The sequence below is a fragment of the Gossypium hirsutum genome, chromosome A11, assembly GCF_007990345.1.
Source record: "Gossypium hirsutum isolate 1008001.06 chromosome A11, Gossypium_hirsutum_v2.1, whole genome shotgun sequence".
Lineage (NCBI taxonomy): Eukaryota > Viridiplantae > Streptophyta > Magnoliopsida > Malvales > Malvaceae > Gossypium > Gossypium hirsutum.
Window position 1 is genome coordinate 123,233,234 of NC_053434.1, and position 21,272 is coordinate 123,254,505.

The window sequence follows — 21,272 nt, forward strand, 5'->3', positions numbered from 1 at the left end:
AATCAATAAATTGCTTCATTTTATTAGCTTTACTCTTTGGTAGCTGCCCCTTCTCTCCTCTCCTTTACCAGTGAGTACTACTGAAATTTGCAGAATTTCTTTTAATTGTTTCTATTTCGTAATCGTTGAGTTTCCTTAATTTATAATTTTTTATATCACTTTTTTGAAAAAAAAAACATTTCGGTGTTGTTGATTTGCTTGCTCTATGATTTTCATTTAATTTTTTTTCCCGATTCAACATCTGATCTGAGTTAAATTTCCCAGATCTGTACAAAATGGTAAACTTGGCAGTTTTTTGAATAACACGGATTGGCCTCTTAGCAACAATTGGGGTTTTGATGTGGGAACTACGATTGGGTCTTCAACAGCTTGAGAGGGGCATCTGAAGTATAGAATGACGAATGAACTTCCATTGATACCCGATCAACTTAGTGTTGGAAGGAAGCAAGATCGTTTCCCTGTTTCTTTTTTTGCTTCTGTCGGTCAGATAGTTCGTCTCCTTTGTACTTTAGATGTCTCTTCCATGCTGTTTGAAGTTGTTTGTAGGTCTACTAATCTCCAAGAACAAGTTCAATGACTTCATTTTTTAGCAGAAGCTGAGTCGAAGTGGAGATTGTTCGAAAAACACTAGAAGTTTGAACAATTTGATCTACCGTGGTCAGAGATATTCAATGCTTAAATCTGAATCTTAATTACCTAATTTGATTTCATTATACGTATCTTCATTTAACTTTCTAATTGACTTAATTTTTCAGGAGTTGAAAAAAAAGAAGCAAGAGAGCTATGCTACCTTCACTAATAATATCGTATGCACATTATACTATAATACTATAAACCCATCTTATTTATAAATCACTTTAGTACTTTGATTTGGTTGTGGTGAGTTTCGAAAAAGGATTTATGCCTGACAATGAATGTTCAACTTTTTTAGTTCTTTTAGTTTTCTTGATGTATTTAGAAGAATCTTTGATGGTCATATTCGATACCCATATCACAATATGCGTCACACAGACACTGTTGAAACCGAACAACCTAGAGTTTTAGGGCCTGTATAGTAGTATTTAAAAAATACATTTCTCACTCCAAAAACACTTTTAGAAACACTTTTAGAAAGAAAGCATGAAAAGTTAAAATTTTTAGTTTTTTTCTCTCCTAAAAATATTTTTAGTGCTTAATTACTTATCACCTCTCTAATAATATGGTACTCTTTTTTTATTGGTGCTTAATTACAAATGTATTAAAATAATTAATTAAAAATAAAAAATATTTTTTAAAATACTAATTACAAATATTTAATGATTATATTTAAATATTTAAAATATAGTTTATATATTCTAATTAAATTTTATAAATAATTAATATTTATTTGTTAAAAATATTTAAAATTTATTTCATATATTAAAATATTAACAAGTTATAATAATTTTTTTTATATTTCTACTAAAATATAATAATATTAACTAATTTAAATTGTATTTAAATGCATATTTGTTACTTGATAATAACATATCTAAAATAGATATTTTATTTTTTAAAAATACTTTTTGACAGCAATGTTGAATACTCAAATTTTAAACTAAACTTTTCAAAAGCATTGCTAAACTATCCCTTAATATCAGACCAGATAACCTAATGTTTAGGATTCTCCTTGCTTCTCCAATTCTGCATGGACTTTTGCATTGAAACTGTATATATTGTTAGAATCTTTCTAAGCACTATATATATACACTTTTGCATGTTTATACGTTTGAAGGTACAGACTTGAAAATGCATGTCTTGACCTCTGTTTTTTTGCCGTATATATCCGGCATCAATGCCTCGAGTCGTTCTTAGAGCCCTTAAGAAGAGGGGTATGATATACATTCGTACATAGTTTTATATTTATGCATTGGAAAATCATGATCAAAACCAACTTAATGACAATCAACCTTACTTGATTAATTTGTTGTGCATCTGTATCTCTGTTGCATCTCTATTTTCTGCAATATCAAGGGTTCTTTATTTCTCAAGTGATCAGTCTGGGGTTGCCTTTCTGCACGGTTCTTCATTTCGATCGTTTATTCGTATTCTCTTACATTTCAAGGGTTGGCAACTAGACTCTAAAAATGAGGTATCGGTATAATTTCTCTACTACAATATCTATCACTTCGAACTTACAACACTTGCCTATTTTTTGTTGTTTTAGCTCTCTGTAGCCTTTCCTTGGTTTGTTCAGAAGAATCTGCTACTAATGAGCCTATTACCCCTGATCAAGATCAAGGAGATTTGCCCCTAACAATTGAAGAATGAAAAGGCTAATTTTGATAATTTGCCTAAACAACTTTATGGAAGGGACAACGCCAAAGTGGGTGTTTCAGCTTTCAAATGCATTGAAAAACACTCAACGGGGGGAATCTCCAGAGTACATGGAACTTATTGCTGTCAGAATAAGAAAAGGTTGTGGTAAAGCTATTGATTTTTCACACAACAGTATCCAAGTTCTGGTCCATCCTAGAGATGGAAAGTGTGCCAATCTGGACTGCATTCGACAGGGCTAAAAGGCTTGGCTTTGAAGTTGAATATGCTGATATTCTCTTAGAGAAAAACTATTATGCCCTTTTTGCTTTTGCAGATTATGTCAAATGAGACCAAGAAACAGAGGATTCTGAAACCAGATGTGGCTAAGCTCAAGGTTTTGATCAAAGGTGTAATACGCTCGCAGAGTTGCAGCAAAATCTTCGGTAAATCACCATTAGAGATGGCTTCTCCACTTTCAGAACTTTATTGATTGGTTTTCATTGTTGTCACTTATCTTCTGTTGCCTTTTAGAACACTCAACTTTGAGGATTGTTGATATCTTAATTTTCCTCCATATAACTCTTTTTGGGTTTGGGTTTTGTGAATTTCGTTGTTAATTTTCTTGATAAAAGTAAGAAGTCAAAAGAAGGAAAGGATGAGGAAAGGAAATTAAAACCCAACAAAAAAAGTGGCATCCCCCACCCCCCCCCCAACCCAAAAAAAAAAAAGCATGATTATTAGTAGGGTATAATCTAGGTAGAGATAAAAGGGTTAGAAGTTCAAAGTTTGAGCTTGATTGGAAATTTGAGGCCTTTGACCCCTTTGAAACCGTGTTTAAAGCTACTCCCCTTCCTCAACTCTACCAAAAAAACCCGTACTTAATATAAAATTTAAGCTTCTTTCAACTTTTGTTCTAGAAAATGGACGCCTAGATTTTACCTCCACTCTGCCCTCGAGTTTACTTGCTAGCTTCAACTCGTATATATAGAGGTGAATGTATTTGAGACCTCTCTTTATTATAGGAATTTAGTCGGACAATTAAAAAAATTAAATAATGTCAAATTGAAATAATTTTAACATAAACTGTTATGAACAAATTCAATATTTTTAAAGTTTTTATGATTTTGTAAATAAATTTTTTATTTAAAATTAAACTTAAATTGAAAAAATCAAGATATTTTATATATGATAAATGTTGAGTCCGTTATGATTTAGACTTATTTAGTTCTTTTTAGTGTAGGGGGATTCAACTGATTTATTTAATAACAAAAATACTAATTTAATTTAATCTTTATAATATAGAGACTTTTTAAGTACTCTAACTTATATATATTTGATTCACTCATTTAAAGAAAACTAATTAGAGACACTAAAATATTTTATTTTAAAATCGAAAAAAATTAATAATTAAATGATCAAAATAAAATTAAAAATAAAGATGATTATTTTTATAATGAATTTAGAACCTTTCCTATTATATTCTCTGACTCGATAAAAAAATCTTTGATTTTATCCCGTTCCGAACAATGATTGAGGCTAGGTACAGATTAATCGGAAAAATTCATTAATTTGAGAATGAATAGGTAAAATGCGATAATTGATTGAAATGAAAAGTGTTATCTCAAATTTGATATTTAGTTTATATATATTTTAATTTAACATTAAATTAATTTAGTTTTAATTATATAAGAAACATAAAGTCTACATTAAAAAGTTATACCTTTTTTCTTTAAACCGTTTTTTTTTATATTTTATTTTGTTTAACGGTGGTGTTAGCTTTTAGGCGGATTATCGTCCCTTTTCTTTTTCTTTTTTTTTTTATTCACTCCACATGTTTTTTCTATTTTAGTTTGTAAATCTATTTTGTAGGTATTTTTATTGTCTTCACAATTTGTGATAGACAGACAACGGTGATTGTCATTTGCTAAAACTCCACCGGTCACCGGTAGTTATTTTTTTTATGAAAAGTAGGTAGCTTTTCATCAACTTTTTAATCTATTTCTGTTTTGAGAGTATTTTAGAACAATAAATAATTTCACAAGTCGATTTGGGTCCATGTTGTATTAAATTTTATATATTTATTTGTATACTAAAATTTAATTTTAAAAAATCAAACTTTAATGTCATAATTTAATCATACAAAAGTGATAAATTTACATTTACTTTTAGTGCAACGACAACTACTAATAAAACTAAAGTATAATGAGAAATATTAATTTTTATCTAAAGTAGGGAAATTTGTATATTAACCCTATACTTTTAAGATACGTGGGGTGCGCTTGATGTTTGGTCCTAACATCTTGACAGCTGGTTTTTTATTAGCGGTGACAAAAATCTCAAAATACATATTCTGACTAAAGGTGTTCATGGGCCGGGTTGAGCTCAATTAAAAATTTAGGTCTATTTATTGGGTTCGGGTCAGGCCGGGTCCAAAAAATATGCCTAAAATTTTATCCAATTCTGACCCAAATAAAAATACTAAAACTTTGGGCTCGGCCTAGCCCCCCGTATTTATTTTTATATAATTTTTAAATATATATAATACATCAAAAATACTAAAAAAATTAAAATAAATATTTTCCAACAAATTGAAAATAAATTTTAAAAAATATGTAGACTTAAATAGCACTAAGATAGATGCAACTTAACAAGCAAATAACAAAATTAACAAATGCCTTTAAAATAATAACAAAATTAATAATAAAATAAGTTTTATACACTATCCAAACAATAACAACAAAACAATAGCAACTAATAGTAATATGGTAGCAAAATAGGGAGAAAATAACAAGAAAATAACATTCAAAAACAAAAAAAAAGTAGCAGATTTTTTTGTCATTTAATGAATTCGGGCCTTATTTTTTTTGTTCAAGCCTATTTTTTGAGCCTATATTTTTACCCTAACCCTCCTACATTTCAAGTGGGCCTTTGAGCCGGGCCGGGTAACCCGACTCATGAGCAGGTCTCCTCCTCACTTTATTAGAACTGAATTATTTATTGAAATCGGATTTAAGTTGAGGAAATCTTTTAAAATGTCAGGTTCAAATTAGAATCGAGTTTACGTTAAGTCTTTTCTATTCCACTAATACATGTTAAGTTTTAGCTTTGCTGGAAAAAAATTTTAACTTTTCAAAAAAAGAACGTTAAATTTTAAGTTTTAGTTTCCACATAATAAAAAATTAATTTTTATACATACAACACAGTAACTAATAGCAAGGTTGGTGGAAGGAAAATTTTATTCGGATCTCTTATTAAGCATAAGTTTAAATAGTCGATGCGTTTAGTGTAAAAATAACAGTGATAATAAAATTAAATATTATAACAATACTATAATATAAGATAAAATTAAGCTAAATGTACTACATCATACTTAAGTACCCATCTAAACTCACGTTAAATTTCAAAATCAGGGCAGATTTTTTCTTTTAAACATCTAGTTGAGAGTCAAGGTCGAGGTGCGCAGAAATCTGTTTCTTCCTGATGTCATTCCTAACTTTTATGGGTTGGGGGTGGGGTGATTAGAGAAAGAAATGAAATAGAGAAAGAGAAAAAGGAAAGAAACAGAAAGAAAAATAAAAAGTGGGTTTTTTATTTACATTTTTATATATTAATAAATTATTCTATTTGTTTTTATGATATTCATATTATTTTTATTTCATTTTTATATTGTACCTCAATATATTTATCATGGTGAAAAATGTTTTATTATTTAATTTAATATATTTTTAAACACATATTAATTTAGAATTTACAATAGACTAATTATAAAAAAGATAAAAAAATTATTTTATTTAAAAGATTTGTACTTGATTTACTTGCAATTCCTTTTATCTATTTTCAAATAATATATTTAAAATGATTGCTTTAGGTGTTAATTTATCCTTAATTTAAAATTTGTATCCATTTTAAATAAAAAATAAAATAAAATTTTATGATTAAAAATTTTAAATAATTATGATTTATTATTATTAAGTTTTAATAATTAAATGAATTTATAGTAAAATTTGAAAACCCGGCATAGTTAGCGGGAACTGGGAGACATAATGAAAAAAAAGTCATGAAGGACACGTGTCGAAGAAAGGTCCTTGGACCTACCATATAGGTATATACAAATACAGATGGTCGGTCTCGAGCTACTTCAAATTTCTCGAGTTGTCTTTAATGGCATTTGACATAGTTCCTTTTAATTGATTTGGTTTCATTCATTTCTTTGCGCAGCCGGCTTTTTTCTTCTCTACCTGTGAGTAACTACTGATACTGAATTACTAACTATTTGTCTTGCTTTGGTTTTGCTGCTGAGTTTCCTTTTAATGGTAGATTTTTAGGAAATCTGGTTTCATATCCTTTGGTTTTGTTACTTTCTATCTGTTTCTTTCTATTTTTGTTCTGAATTCAGCAAAATCGTTAGTGTTTTCGGCTCAATGATTTCCGCTGATCTGATTTTAATTTCCCCAGATCTGTGAAAGATGACCGACTATTACAGTTATTTCAACTCCAACAGTTCTTGTGACGAATTCTTTGCTGATTACCCTCTGAGCAACACCGTCCTGGGACCTACGGAAGAAATTCAAATCGAGACATCTAAAGTACAAACTAGCGGGGAAGGACTGCTGTTGTCCAGCCTGGAATCTACAAGAAACCTTCGACAGCCTGGGAGGGCGACGCCTGAAGTTCAAGATGGGACGAACGGACTGCCGTTGTCCAGCCACGAATCTACAGGAAACCTTCGACAGCTTGGGAAGGCGAAACCTCAAGTACAAGATGGCGCCAATGGACTGCTGTTTTCGGTCAATGGTAATCAGGCTAACTTAGGCACGAAAAGAGACCTTGAATTAGTCCCCTGTAACTTGTCCGTAGCTGAAGGACGAATCACAAAGAAGCAGTGCCGGGGAACCTTTTTTACCGATGAATCATCAACTCTCCAACAACCAGAACCGAAAAGGAAAGAGCTTATTTCGGGAAAAACTGTAAAGGAAGGTGCGAAAGTTTTAGTGGATCGGATAGACCGAAGATTAAATAAAGTAAGTCTCTTAATTGAACGTAGTAATTCATATTCAATTCAAATTATTGTTGTACTTTATACATATATGTTGAAGGTAAAAAATCCCACATTGACTGGATTGGACTCTGATTTGTAACGTAAGGGTTATTCTTGCCCACTGGATACAATTGTGAGAAGGTCCTGAAGGTAACAATACCTTAAACGGTGCTATAAGTGGGAAGGAATCCAATGATCGCCCATCAATTAGTAAATGCTTAGGCTATCCTCTTCTTCTTCTTTATTTTTTCAAGGAAAAAAATGTAGATAGTATCTTGAATCGGGTAGTCCAAAAATCCTTGCATTGTCAATGTTTCTAACACTTGTTTTGTGTGTATATTTGGTGACATGAAGACTTATGGGAAGGTATATAAGATGGTGGCGATGAAAGCCTCTCAGCTCTGCCCACAAGTTTTCGGCTCCCTTGAGCAAATCGAAACACGATGGCCAGTGCTGTCTGATCTCCAGAAAGTTAAGCAAAATATCAAGGAAATCCTGGAGAATCACAAGGGACGCCTATTACCAGAAGCTGAGGCGAAGCAGAAACTGCTCCAAGTAGAAAAGGAGCTCGAACAATTAGACCAACTAGAGGTATGCTAATGTTTACAAATATAATTACTAAGCTCGATTTTATGATCCAAATTTGTTTTTCAAGACTTTAACAAAGCAAAGAACCTTGTTGATTGATATTAACTGATATCGTATCATTATTTCTGGCATAAGATGAACATTTCTCATTTACAAATCACATTTTTCTAATTATAATGTCTGTCCTCTTGACATGTTTTTAGGCATAGCAAAAAGCGATATTCAGCTATTAAGCATATTCAGTTAAACACGGGAATTTTAAACTATTACTTTCAAGTTTTCTCATATATTTGGATGAAGTTTGGATAGTCATATGCAAACCTATGTGTAAGTGCATTACTCATTTATAAATCACATCACAATATCACAATATAATGTTTTTTTCACGCACTAGACTTTTTTTTAGACCTAACAGCCCTTTTCAACTATTTAGTTGGTCTCTGTTAAGTGTCGGTTTACGTCTAGCACAAATGTGTTCAACTTTTTAAAAATTTTTCATGTATTTTGAGAAATTTTAGAAAGTCATATTTCAAACTGATGTCCGAACATGAATCGAACATGAATGCTTCAAGCAAAATAAAAAGCTTGAGTGACAAGATTTTCAGTAGGATATCGATAAACCTAAAATTTAGGATTCATTGAAAACAATACATAGTGTTGAAGCTTTCTAACCTTTGAAAATACTATAAATGGTTGAAGCTATAAACTTTAAAGAAAAAAAAAACATATCTTTCTTGATTATTTTCTCTATCCATATATTGTGTTTTTTGTTTCCAAACATGTCTCAATGTCTCAAGTCATTATTAAACTTGCCCTTGTTTACATCTTGATCATTTGTTTATATTTCTCTTTAATTTCAGGAATTCAACGGGGAGACGGTAGAAGAGGTATGTTATATATACACAAATATTTGAAAACTTAAATTTGAAATAATGTAACATAACTTAGGGTAGTGATCGAGTCGAGCTGAATTCGAATGTTGTTTGAGCTCGATTGAACATTTATTTTTAAGCTCGAGCTTGATTTGAGATATAATCGAGTTACTTGAGCTCAAGCTTGATTAAGCTCGTTTATCAATCTTTGTACTCAAGCTCGAACTCGAGCTTGAGCATGGCTCGATAATTAAGCTTAAGATTAATAATATATAAATTAGGGGCAATAATAAAATTTAGAAAAAAATATGAAAAGCTCGATCGATAGTTTGAGCTCGACTTGATAATTTCTATTATAAATTAGGGGCAATAATATATAATTTCTTTTTTTTTTGTAGTATATCATGTCTCAATGTATCAAATTCGTTGTTAGACTTACCCTTGTAAACTTTACGTCTGTCCTTCTCAATCTTTTATTTACATTTCTATTAAATTTCATCAGGACACCAACATGGGGACTGAGACTCTAATAAAAGAGGTATGATATATGCATACATACATATATTGCATTGGGAATCAGCTGTTTTAAGAAGCATTTGGAAACTTGGATTTCAAACGTAGTGCAAGTTAAATGATAGAATGTAAATAAAATGTATTGTTTGTAGTTATTTCTCAGATACATATATTTATTTAATGGGTGTTAGTAATGAATTTGAAATTCATGTTTTTTTAATTAGAAAAATTCAATTACATAATCTCATTAGATCTCAATGTTATGGAAGAAAATGTTGCTGCAAACTCTGATGTTATTCTGTTATTTTCTTATGCCTATTAGCCGTTGTTGATAAGCACCGTTTTGGTTCTATGAACCATTAATGAAACGGAGCTTTCTGCTGAAGCCTTCTCATTAGTGAAACAGTGCGAACTGGAGAGGGATTACAGCTGTCGAGTAACAGCCACAGTAACCACCTCTCCTAACTGTTGTCGAGTTTCCCATTGTTCTCTTCTCTCACTCGATCTTCTTCTTCTTCCCCTCTCTTTCTCTGCTATTCTCTCCGGTTCATGAGTGCATTCTTAACACTCAACTGATTTATATATAATTATATACACATCATTTTCTGTAATTTATATGATAGATGAAATCAAAATCAAAATTTTGAAACTTCAATATGGCTACTACAAAATTATGACTTGTATTCTATGTTTGTTGTTTCAGTTTTGTTCAACATATCCATGGCTTTGTTCTCTTGATCAAGATCCAGATCAAGATCATGGAAGTTTGTCAACTCTTGAAGGAATACAGTCTCTATTGAAGAGTTTGGAAAACCAACTTTATGACGAAAACAACAATAAAGTGTCTGTCAAAGATTTCGAAGGATTAAAAGAGGCATTGAAGAAAACTAATGGCTTGGATCTTCTTCCTGACTACCTCAGACCTATTGCGAACCAAATCGAAGAGGCTCGTGGGGAAGCTACTGGGATTGCCCACAGTTATTTTCAAGTTTTTGTCTGCGCTGCTATCAAGGAGATGCAAGATTTGGCACCCGTGGAGATGGATATGTTGAAAAAATGGGCAGCGGCGCTCAATTGTGCTAGGCAACATGGTTTTCAAGTGACATTTGCTGATCATTTACTGAGGAAGAATTTTGATGCCTACATTCATAATAAATTTGGGTTGGGTTGGTTCGGGTTGTAAAATTTTCCAATTATTTTGGATTGGATCTGTCTCTGGATTTAGTCATTTTATGTTCAGGTTGTTTTAAGTTTAGATGGTCTTGAGTTTGAGTTCAGGTCAGTTTGAGTTTGCTTCAATTTGGTTGTCCAAAACGTAGAAACTTTGTGGTTTTTGGTATGAAATTGTGTAGTTTGTTGTGTAATTTGTATTGTGTACGTGTGTGTATGTTAATGTTATGTAATGGACTTATTTTATGTTGGGGGTATTTTTCATGTCTCATTTTTGTACCGGTATTTGGAATTTGAAATTTGAAATATGTAATTGGGTCCATGTGTTTGTTTTGTTGGATCTAGAGGTGTTTTTGGGTTTGGATTTAAGTTGGGTTTAAGTATAATATCAATATACTTTATTTTTATTCAAATACGGTCTGATTTAAAATTTGAGTTTAAAATTTTACTAAAATCCGTTTATATTTGCAAAAGAATAATTGAAACTTATTTTAAGTCTGCTCATATTATTTTTAAAAAAAATATTAATATTATATTATTTTAATATTTAATACTTCTATACATTTTTTATTTATTAAATTTTTTATATAGTGATCTTAACATTATTTTAATGTTTATATTGGAGTAGTGTTATATATTTAATATGAGATTGTTTTTTTTAATATGTTCTAAATTATATAATACATAAAAATAACATAATATAAAGTATTGTAAACTTAAAATGGGCCGGGCTAGGTTGGGTCGGGCATTAAATGTTCAAACTCGAGCTCAGCCCGTATTTTAAACAGGTTTAATTTTTTTGTTCAAGTCTATTTGTGAGATCTAATATTTTTTTCAAACTCTCCTAAATTTCGGACAGGTCTTCGAACCTATATGAGTAACCCAAACCGTGAACAAGTCTATTTCCACCTATGATGTATATGTGTTCAAAGGCAATTTTCGTTAGTTTGAGCATGCAAATTCAATTCATGATTACGATATTATTACTCAATTGGGCTTAAAGTAAGAGGATTAGTTAGACTTTTTTTTTATGCATGCACGATAGACTCAAAAGAATTAGAATCGCAAGGTCGAATTCGAAGCTAAGTTGAAATTAAACATTTAATTAGGGCTAATTTAATATTACTTTTGAAAAGTGTTCTTAAAAAGTGCCGTGAAAATTTGTTTTTTAAAAGTTTAGTTTAAGATTTAGTGTTTGGCACAACATTTCTCCTAAAAATGTTTAGCACAAATTTTCGGCAAAAAAAAAAGCTTATTTAGCATAACGGTTCTTCTAAAAATGTTTTTTAAGCAATGCTAAACAATGCCTTACAAGATTTTATTTCAAAGAATTTTCAAATAAAAAAATATTATGATTGGAGGACCATCACCCAAGTAGAGAATAGGGGTGTGCAAAATTAAGGTAAAACCGAAAAAATTTGGTTAACCGACCGAATTTGGTTAAACGGTTGGTTAACCGAATTAATTCAGTCGGGGGTCGGTTAATAATTTTTTGAGTTTTCGGTTAACGGTTAATTCGGTTCGAAACCGATCGGTTAACAGGATTTTTTCGGTTTAAGCAAAAGATTAATAAATAAAATTATAATATATAAATAGCCCACTATTCACTCAAACTCAATCCAACATAAACCCAAATACTCAATCTAATATATATTAACTCAAGTACCCAACCTAACTCAACTCAATTACCCAACATCCATCTATAAAATTTGACAATATTATAAAAGTCTATAAAAGTCTAACTTTTATAAAAGTCTATAAAAGTCTATAAAACACCAAGCCCTCACTACTTCTTCTCCCCCAACATCCATCTAACTTTTCTTTTAATTCCCTTTCCTTACCGCATTTTGAATCTTACTGCTTTTTATTCAATCTGCAAATTGAAAATAGGTCATTATTTTCCCTTCAAGGCGTTGGCAGCCGGTGTTCTCCCCTCTTATCTTCACTGTAGACAAATCCAAGGAGTAGGTACTACTTAATTTACCAGCTCATTTTCGTCACAGTCCATTTCATTAATGCGAGTAAAAGAGTAATTAAACTTGGGACTTAAAAAATTAAAATACCAACATTTAACCATCAAACTAAACACTAATTATATTAAAGAAAGTAAAAAAAATACAACTTAAAAAGAAAAGCGTGTCAAACTGGGTGTTTTTCCACATACTCTAAAAAAAGATATATTTCCTTAAATTTTAAAAAAATCAGCCTATTTTGCTAATTAATATTTTTTTTGGCATTTAGGTCTAATTTAGTTACTGAATTATGAAAATTTTCACATACTCTCTCAAAAAATGATATATTTTCTTAAAATTTCAAAATATCATCCTATTTTGTCAATTAATCATTTTTTTTGTTATTTAGGTATAATTTAGTCGCTAAATTATTAAAAGTTGCAAAATAACTATCAACTATTTGATTTTGTCATTTTCAATCATTTATCCTTAAATGGCTAACCAAAAGATACATGACATGACATGACAACTTTTAAAATTAGCATAATAACAAATTTAACTCTCAAAATTTATATATTGTGTCAATTTAGTATTGATTTTAAAGATTTTAACTCTTAACATTTTCACATGGTGTAATTTAATCATTTTTGTTGTTTTACTTTTCTTTGTGATCATTTCACATAAAAAACAGAAAAAAAACATATTTATCACTTAAATTCGATTGAAAATATCTCCAAAATTCTAATATAATAAGTTTCATCTTTTATCAATATTTTAAATTAATCCTCAATGATATAAAAGAAAGCAAATCTGCGAAAAAAATTAAATTATTATCTTGGGTAAATATTAAGGGATTAAAATTATTATTATTATATTAATTTTAAAAATTACCTATATGATGAAAAAAAATAATTAAATTATCATTTTATAATTTTATGGAGTGAATAATTGGGTCACTAATCATCATAAGAAAAAAGGTTGATAAGTTTAATATTTTAACGATCGATGATAAAAAAAAGGTTTTAATTGATAAGTTGAAAATTTCTTGAGTGGAAGGAAGAAGCATGAAAAAAAAGGGGGAAAAGATAAAGACTTCAGAGTGAGAAAGAAAGGATAATGGTGAGGATAAAATTGAAAGCTTCGGCTAATTTCTTAGCCACCCATTTCTTGAATTACCATTACTAATAAACAACATTTTTTCCCTGAATAAGCCCGTATGTATTAGGGCTGCAATGATTTAGTGATGGGCCCACTTAATTGAGCTGTAATGCACTGGTATTACAGCCATCAAACATGCTCCTACAGTTCTCCTATTTATAGTTCACTTCAGCCGGATTATCAAACTTTTAATTAGAACCCTACCGATAAACTCCATCATTTTCAACTTTACTATTCAGCGGTGGCTGCCTCTTTTCTTCTCTACACGTGAGCAGTACTGAAATTTGCAGACTTTCTTTTCTTCATTTCCTAGTCGTTTCGAGTTTCTTTAGTTTATAATTTTCTATCAGTTGTTTGAAGAAAACATTTCGGTGTTGTTGATTTGCTTGCTCTTTATGTTTTTTATTTGATTATTAAACGACTCATCATCTGATCTGAGTTAAAATTTTCAGATCTGTACAGTTTTTTTTGAATAGTCTCCAAGCAACTATGGGCCATCAACAGCTTGCGAGGGAGGCATCTTAAGCACAATATGACTAAACGAACCTCCATTGTTGGCAGGAAGCAAGAAAAGAAGTCGGGAGAGAGTTTTCGATCGGTTCCCTTTAGCTTCTCAAAACTTATCTGAAATTCTTTCCCGGCTTCTTTTCTTGCTTTCGTTTTATTGTTCGTTTGCGTTGTGCTTCAGATGTCGCACATCCAGGCTGTTTGAAGTTGTTTGTAGGCCAACCTAATCTCCATGGAAGAAATCCAGTAGCCGAAGTTGAGGTGAAGTGGAGATTGTTCGAAAAAACACTATAAGTTCGAACAATTCGATCAGCAACGATGAGATCTACGCCAATATTTACAAATCTAATTATCAAGTTTGATTTCATTATCTCAATCTTAATTTAACTTTTTAACTTGTGGACTTTGTTGCATCCTTCACTAATAATATGGTATCCACATTTTTTTATCATTGAAATTAACCAATGCATAGAATATTTCTTATGTATAGATCTCATTATAATTATGTTGTCCTTTTTCATACGCAGATTTGATTTAGACCTAATACAAAGACTTTGATTTGATTTGGTTGTGAGTTTTGAACAATGGTTCACTTTTCAAATTTTGTTAGATGAATCTTCGATCTTATACTTGTATCCGAATGTGTTATGCTAAAATACTCATTTATAAAATATAATGTCTTTCCTCATTCACTAGACTTGCAAAAAAGTCATTTTCAACTTTGATTCGGATGTAAATGTCGAAAACATGTTTGCATCTAACATGGGTATATTTAGCTTCTTGTAAGGTTTTTTCATGTGTTGAAAATGGACACTTCTAGCAAAATGTAGAATCCGAAACAGGCCAGAAATCTAATGTTTAGGACTCTCCCTGCTTCTCCAGGCTTGCATGGATTTTTGCATTGAAAACTATAAATATTGTTGAATCTTTGTAAGAACTATATACTTACTTTTTCATGTTTATACCATTGGAGCTACAAACTTGAAAATGCATATATTGACCTCTGTTTCCTTTTTGCTGTATATATCAGGCTTCAATGTCTCAAGTCATTTTTTAGATCTTCACATTGATCGTTTATTCATATTTCTTTTAAATTTCTTAAATTTCAGGTGGTAGCAACGAGACTCTAGGAAAGAGGTATGGGTATTATTTCTCTGTTACAATATATGACAGTAACTTGGAACATCTGCACTTAAATTTTTTTTTTCTTGTTTTCACTTTCTGCATCATCTCCCTGGTTTGTTTGGGAAGAAGCTGCAACTAATGAGCCTATTACTGTTAAAAGAGTTAAGGCTAAGTTTGATTATACAGCTAGACAATACCGAAGTGGATGTTTCAGATTTCAAGTGCTTAAAAAAGCACTGTAAAACTATCGCTGTAAGATTCGAAGGGGCTGGTCGAAAAGCTACTGAGGTTTCTCATACCGGCATCTGAATTCTGGTCTGTGCAGCAATGCAAGAGATGGAAAACGTGTGAGTCGGAAAATTCGGGCCACGTTGAAGAATTGGGGAGTGGCAATCAACAAGGTAAAGATTGCTGATGATCTCTTTTGGCTTTAGCTTTGTGAATTCTTTTTGTTAGTTTTTTTTTTTGAACTTTTTATAAAACTAAGAACGTAAAAAAAATAAAATGAAATTAAAAACCAACAAAAAAGCGGTATTCCAAAAAAAGAAGACATGAATTTAAGAGTCTCGGTTTATAATCGAGCTAAGCTAAGACTCCTTTTGAATGGACGGTAGTAAAATCTTTTATCACACACCTATAATAATTACACCTACAATAATTAATTTTATTTCTACCGTTGTTTTTAACCTTAGCGAAGCTCGAGTTTGGCTGGAAATTTGAGCCTCAATTTAGTTCAAGCTTAATATCGTGTCATTTTTATGATTTGATATAAAGATCAAATTGTTCAAGTTTCAATTAGACATGTGTATCTAATAAGAAAATGAGCTTGATTTAGTTCGAAAATATATCAGTTCAAAAATTTTAAACGAGTTCAAACATAACAATATTAGATTGTAGGATTAATGATAAATTTGACCATTAACATTTGTATTTTCTGTCAAAATGATATTAATTGTATTTTTAAGTTTTTTTAACCATCAATCTTTTTTTTTCAATTAATGATTTAATGAATAAATTTAAGTTCTCAATCTTTATTTTCTTTCAAAAGGTTTATTTTCTTTAAATTAGGAGTTATTTTTTTAATTTAATGTATTAATTATTTTATTATTTTTCACATGTAATTATATTATTGAGTTATCTAAATAATAAATTATATCTCATTAAAAGTATTCTGTATCATTCTTGTTAAATTTTTTTAACGGTATTTTTATTAAATCTATTAAAAAAAAGTAGATTGAAAAAAAGAACAAAAGTAGATTGGCTGAAAATGGCTTAAAAATACAATCAAGGTTATTTTGATAAAACATGCAAAGTTAGTGGTCAACTTTATCATTAAGCCTAGATTTTAACACAACAAAATATAGAAATACAAGGTAATTATGTTATTCGGATTTATGTATGACATGAATGCGGTTAGTTTTTTTTAGCTTTGCCATGTACTTGAAGGATATTTAGAGGTCTTAATTCATATATACGTGTGTTGAACATGGGTATTTTTTTGAACCACCGTTAATTTTAAGATACATGGTCCTCTCAGATTGTGACATAATAATTATTTATTGTTTTTGTAATTTTTTTTTAAGTTTGGACAAAAAAATCTTGAGTATTAAACAAGAGAAGATGCTAAATTTGGGGCGAAATGCATATTTAAACCTATTTCCTTTAAATTTATTATTTGGGTTAAATATTTTTTGGGCTTGAAGTTGACAACTATTTCCATATTAAGGCTTAGAATTTTTTTTATCTAAGTTAGATCATGAACTAAGTAATTGTTTTTGCTTTAAGGCCTGAACTTTTGTTGTGTTCAGCTTAGACCTCGAATTAGTTGAATTTAGTAATGTCATTATAAAAAATTGTAAAAAGAAACTTGTAAAGAAAACTATTTAAATATTTTAAAATTTATTAAAAATTATGCAAATATAAATAATATTTGTAAATTGCCAAGTTATTATGCTAATATAACCTATAAAATGGATTATGGCACGAGAGATGATTAACAAGAACATTAAAGCAAATCCCATAAACAACTTGATCAACCACAAAATAGAAATCTTGCTTCCACAATGATCATTTTATTTTAAGTGACATGTCAATGATAGATTATATTTGTTTATGAATAAATGATAGATAAATGTCAGCTCAAAAGCAATCATATTTCGATATTGTATTTGTCTAAATTGATTACTGAACGACTAATCAAAGAAAATGGTAGATAATCACATAATTAATTAAAAAATTATTAATAATATGTTTTTTAACCAAGAAATAATTTTTTTTATGAAAATATAAATTATTGATTAATTAATAAAACAATCTCAGTGTGATCCAAGAAAATATTTAAAATCGACAAGAGAAAAGAAAAAAAAATAGATGTGGTGTCGTTGATTTACTTGTCAGTTCGATTGTTTTTAATTCATCATCTGATCTGAGTTAAATTTTCCAGATCTGAACAAGATGATCAACAGCAACAATGGGGATTTGTTACATATGCTATGATGGACCTCTAACAGCTTGAGAGCGTGACAATTTCACGCGAACGAATTTCTATTGTTACTCGATGATAACTGGGTGAACCCTATGTCGGATAAAGGCAAAATAATGTAACCGTGAACATGTTTCAGATAAGTTCCTTTGCTTCTTTTCTGGCTTCGGCTAACATAGAGTTCACCTGGTTATCATCGGGTAACAATGGAGGTTGTTTAACTTTAAACAATAAACAATCTGATGATTCGCGTGGTTCAAATGTTACTCTCTCATGCTGTTTAAGGTACTTTATAGGTTGGTCTAATCTCGAAGACATTAATCAAGAATTTCAAGGGTGAGTTAAAAGGGCACTTCGTTAGCAGAAGCTGAGACAAAGCAGAGATTGCTCGTAACACCTGAAAGTTCAGACAATTCGATCAACAATAATAAAAGATATGTCAATGTTTACAAATCTAATTATTAGATTTGATTTTATGATCTAAATCCCAGTTTAACTTTCTAACCTAGTTTATGCTGGTACTTTATGCAAACCAGGGTTATCATTGTTATGCAGGTATTATGAAATTAGTTGAATTTAGTAATGTCATTATAAAAAATGTAAAAAGAAACTTGTAAAGAAAACTATTTAAATATTTTAAAATTTATTAAAAATTATGCAAATACAAATAATATTTGTAAATTGCCAAGTTTTTATGCTAAGATAACCTATAAAATGGATTATGGCACGAGAGACCTGTTTTTGGACTTAAGAAAGAAGTTGTTAAGCCATTTTCAGCTATGGTACTTTTATTTGGTTGTTAGTTTTGAATACAAGTTCATGCCCTATGCATGTATATTAATTTTTTTTTTTGTAGTTTTCATAACGTATTTAGTTTTGAATACAAAATTTTAGGCTCTTATTTTGGATCGAGCTTAGTCAAGCATAAAGTGTGTTAACCTCTAGATATACCTATATATATTGCATTGAACATCAACTGCCTTAAGTAGCTTTTGGGGACTTGGATTTCAAAACATGGATTTGGGTTGTCAAGCTTTATGACAAAACACGTAAATGTAACATCTATGATTGTTTCACAAATAATAATCAGATTAAATCTCGACTAATTTATATACCTAACCCTACACACATCATTTGCATAGTTTATTATACTAAATGAAATACAAATCCAAATCTTCAAAATTCATGTTTTCATAAGTAACTGTACTTTGAAATCATGACTTGTTGTCTATATTTGTTGTTGTAGGTTTTCTCAGCATGTTCATGGATTGATATGAAAGAAATTACTGCAACTAATGATCTTGTTACTGTTAATCAAGATCATGTAAGTTTGCCAACTCGTGAAACCAACATGATCATGATCTTGTTCCTGCTAATGGCTAATTTTATTAGTTTGAGAAACCAACTTTATGATACAACAAAGTGGATTATACAGATTTCAAAGGCTTAAACCAGGCCTTGAAGAACACTACATGGGAGTGGGGGGGACCAGGTTACTTGAAACAAATATGGTATTAGAATCCAAAAAGCTATCGGTAAAGCTATTGAGGATCCGCAGATTCTGAGTTCTGGTCTGTAATGCAATCAAATAGATGGAAGATTTGTTGATCGGCGTTGAAAAAATGGGAGCGTGGTTTTCAATTAGAATTTGCTGATAAGCTGTTGCTGAAGAATTTGCTTGCCTATTTTGCTTACTCAACAAGGGTTGGAAGATACTTGAAAATGTTCAATTTGGATTACGTTCAATTTGGTACTCCATTAATGGTTTTCACAAGCTACGCTACAAGAAAGCTATGAAATCTATGCCCTTCGAACCACCTAAAAAAAAAATCTAAAGCTCTTATATTGTACCTACATTTATGGTTGCTCAAAGGGTCTTGTTGTATTTATAGGGGAGGTCTTGCGTCAGGTAGCTTCACGCCACCATACTACGCCACCAATAGTATGGGTGGTGGCTTGGTTGTGTGGTCAGTTAGGTGGCAAATTGGTTGTTGTGGATCGCAATTGTGAATGTAGTATGAGATTGCTATGTTTCAATGATTTTGATATATTATATATTTTAAAATTATATAAAAATTAATATAGGCAGGTCAGGACGGGCTTGAATTTTAATATTTTTATTTGAGTCAGGCTTGAGTAAAATTTTAGTTTCATTTTTCAGGTTGGGTCGGGCCCTGGCTTAGCAAGCGTGTTTAATTTTTTAGTTGAGTCTGGTTCGGCCTATGCACACTATTATTTTTATTTCTGATGCACTAAATTTATTTTTAAACTTTAAAAAAGTCAAAATTTTAACTATGTTATATCAAATATAAACATTATGCCTAACATATATGTGTTCAATTTTTCTAAATTTTTTAATGCATTTAGAAGAATTTGGGAGACCACGTTTGATACCTATATTTGAACGTGTATTGCTACATTATTTTTAAGTCACATTATACTCATAATTCCTTTTCACTGCAGTGGTGTTTTTAAACTTAGCAATATGGGTTCATGTATCTTTATCTTTTACAAGTTTTCTTCTTATTTTTTTTTATTTTAATGTCTCATGTCATTCTTGAACTTGCTCTTCATGCATTTTTTCGATTAAATTTTTTCTTGCTACTATTTACTGTTATTATGCTGTGCAAAATTTTTGTCCTTCAATCTAAAAAAAATTGTTGAAGATAGTGCCAAATCAATTGAATTCTCCACTTACAATTGACACCTTGTTACAACATATACTTTTCTTGTATGTCTTCAAACTCACAAGCATGATTTGCAACAACAAATTCTCAGGAAATGACTCATGAATTCACTATGTGGAGTCTTGAACCATAGCTTTTCGTTTCAATGATTTGCTTTAATCTAAATTTCTCATATTTGTGCCAAGATGAGGATGTCATGTCCCGAAAATATTTATAAAGAGATTGGAGACTCATCACATCATGAGAGAGAGATACCAAACCAATCAGAACTTTCAAGATAGAGAGAACGAAGAGCTGCTCAATTATAATCAGATAAACGATTCGATGTCGCATATAAACAAGAGAAGACGCTTTTAAGAGCTTGACAAATTGGAAGCTAAAAAAAAGGGCACAGAGGAGCAGTGCAACTCCCAACAATCAACAATGCGGAAAAATAAAAAATTTGCCAAGGAAGAGCTTACTGAAAAGAAAACTGGGCCGCAAATAAGGTTACTATGCAGACATCGGATTGACAGACAAATAGCACAAGTAAATTCTCCTAATTGAATTCAATAATTATTGTTATTTATTTTATATATATATATTGAAGCTAAAAATGCAACTATCAACGACCAGCACGGATTGCACTTTGCATTATTGGTTGTGAAAAAATATTTGACAAAAGTGTTTTTAAAATTTTTCATAATGTTTATTGTTTCTGTTAAAAATTGTTTTTAGAAAGACATATATAGTAGACCTGTTCATGGGTCGGTCACCTGGCCCAGCCTGAAGGTACGTTCGAAAAGTGGGGAGGACTATTTTGTTGTTATTGTTTAGATATTGTATAAAACTTATTTAAAGTATATAATACTCAGGCGCAAGGCCGACCATATATCATTTAGGCTGCAGAGTTGACTATATATG

The 21,272-nt window shown here is 30.5% G+C and overlaps 1 protein-coding gene and 2 long non-coding RNA genes across 7 annotated transcripts; all 3 read left to right on the top strand.

Annotated features, from left to right (window-relative positions):
* On the top strand, positions 1 to 2,882 carry LOC107936756 (uncharacterized). The gene is made up of 2 exons (XR_001694485.2): positions 1 to 70; positions 265 to 2,882. It is a non-coding gene; the product is annotated as an uncharacterized lncRNA (long non-coding RNA).
* A 3,530-nt stretch (positions 2,883 to 6,412) lies between these two features.
* LOC107936753 (uncharacterized) lies at positions 6,413 to 10,780 on the top strand. Its single transcript, XM_016869515.2, has 6 exons — positions 6,413 to 6,517; positions 6,733 to 7,298; positions 7,670 to 7,906; positions 8,764 to 8,790; positions 9,278 to 9,313; positions 9,992 to 10,780. The coding sequence occupies exons 2-6, from the start codon at positions 6,744 to 6,746 to the stop codon at positions 10,469 to 10,471; spliced, it is 1,335 nt and encodes a 444-aa protein (XP_016725004.1). The 5' UTR covers positions 6,413 to 6,517; positions 6,733 to 6,743; the 3' UTR covers positions 10,472 to 10,780.
* Positions 10,781 to 13,566: 2,786 nt separating this feature from the next.
* LOC107936793 (uncharacterized) lies at positions 13,567 to 19,778 on the top strand. 5 transcript variants are annotated; one of them, XR_001694492.2, is made up of 4 exons: positions 13,567 to 13,835; positions 14,021 to 15,601; positions 17,644 to 18,237; positions 18,929 to 19,778. It is a non-coding gene; the product is annotated as an uncharacterized lncRNA (long non-coding RNA). The 5 variants fall into 5 exon arrangements; XR_001694491.2 differs by having other exon boundaries at positions 13,604 to 15,601; positions 18,929 to 19,006; positions 19,118 to 19,778; XR_001694493.2 differs by having other exon boundaries at positions 13,604 to 14,431; positions 15,185 to 15,601.
* The last annotated feature ends 1,494 nt before the right edge of the window (positions 19,779 to 21,272 follow it).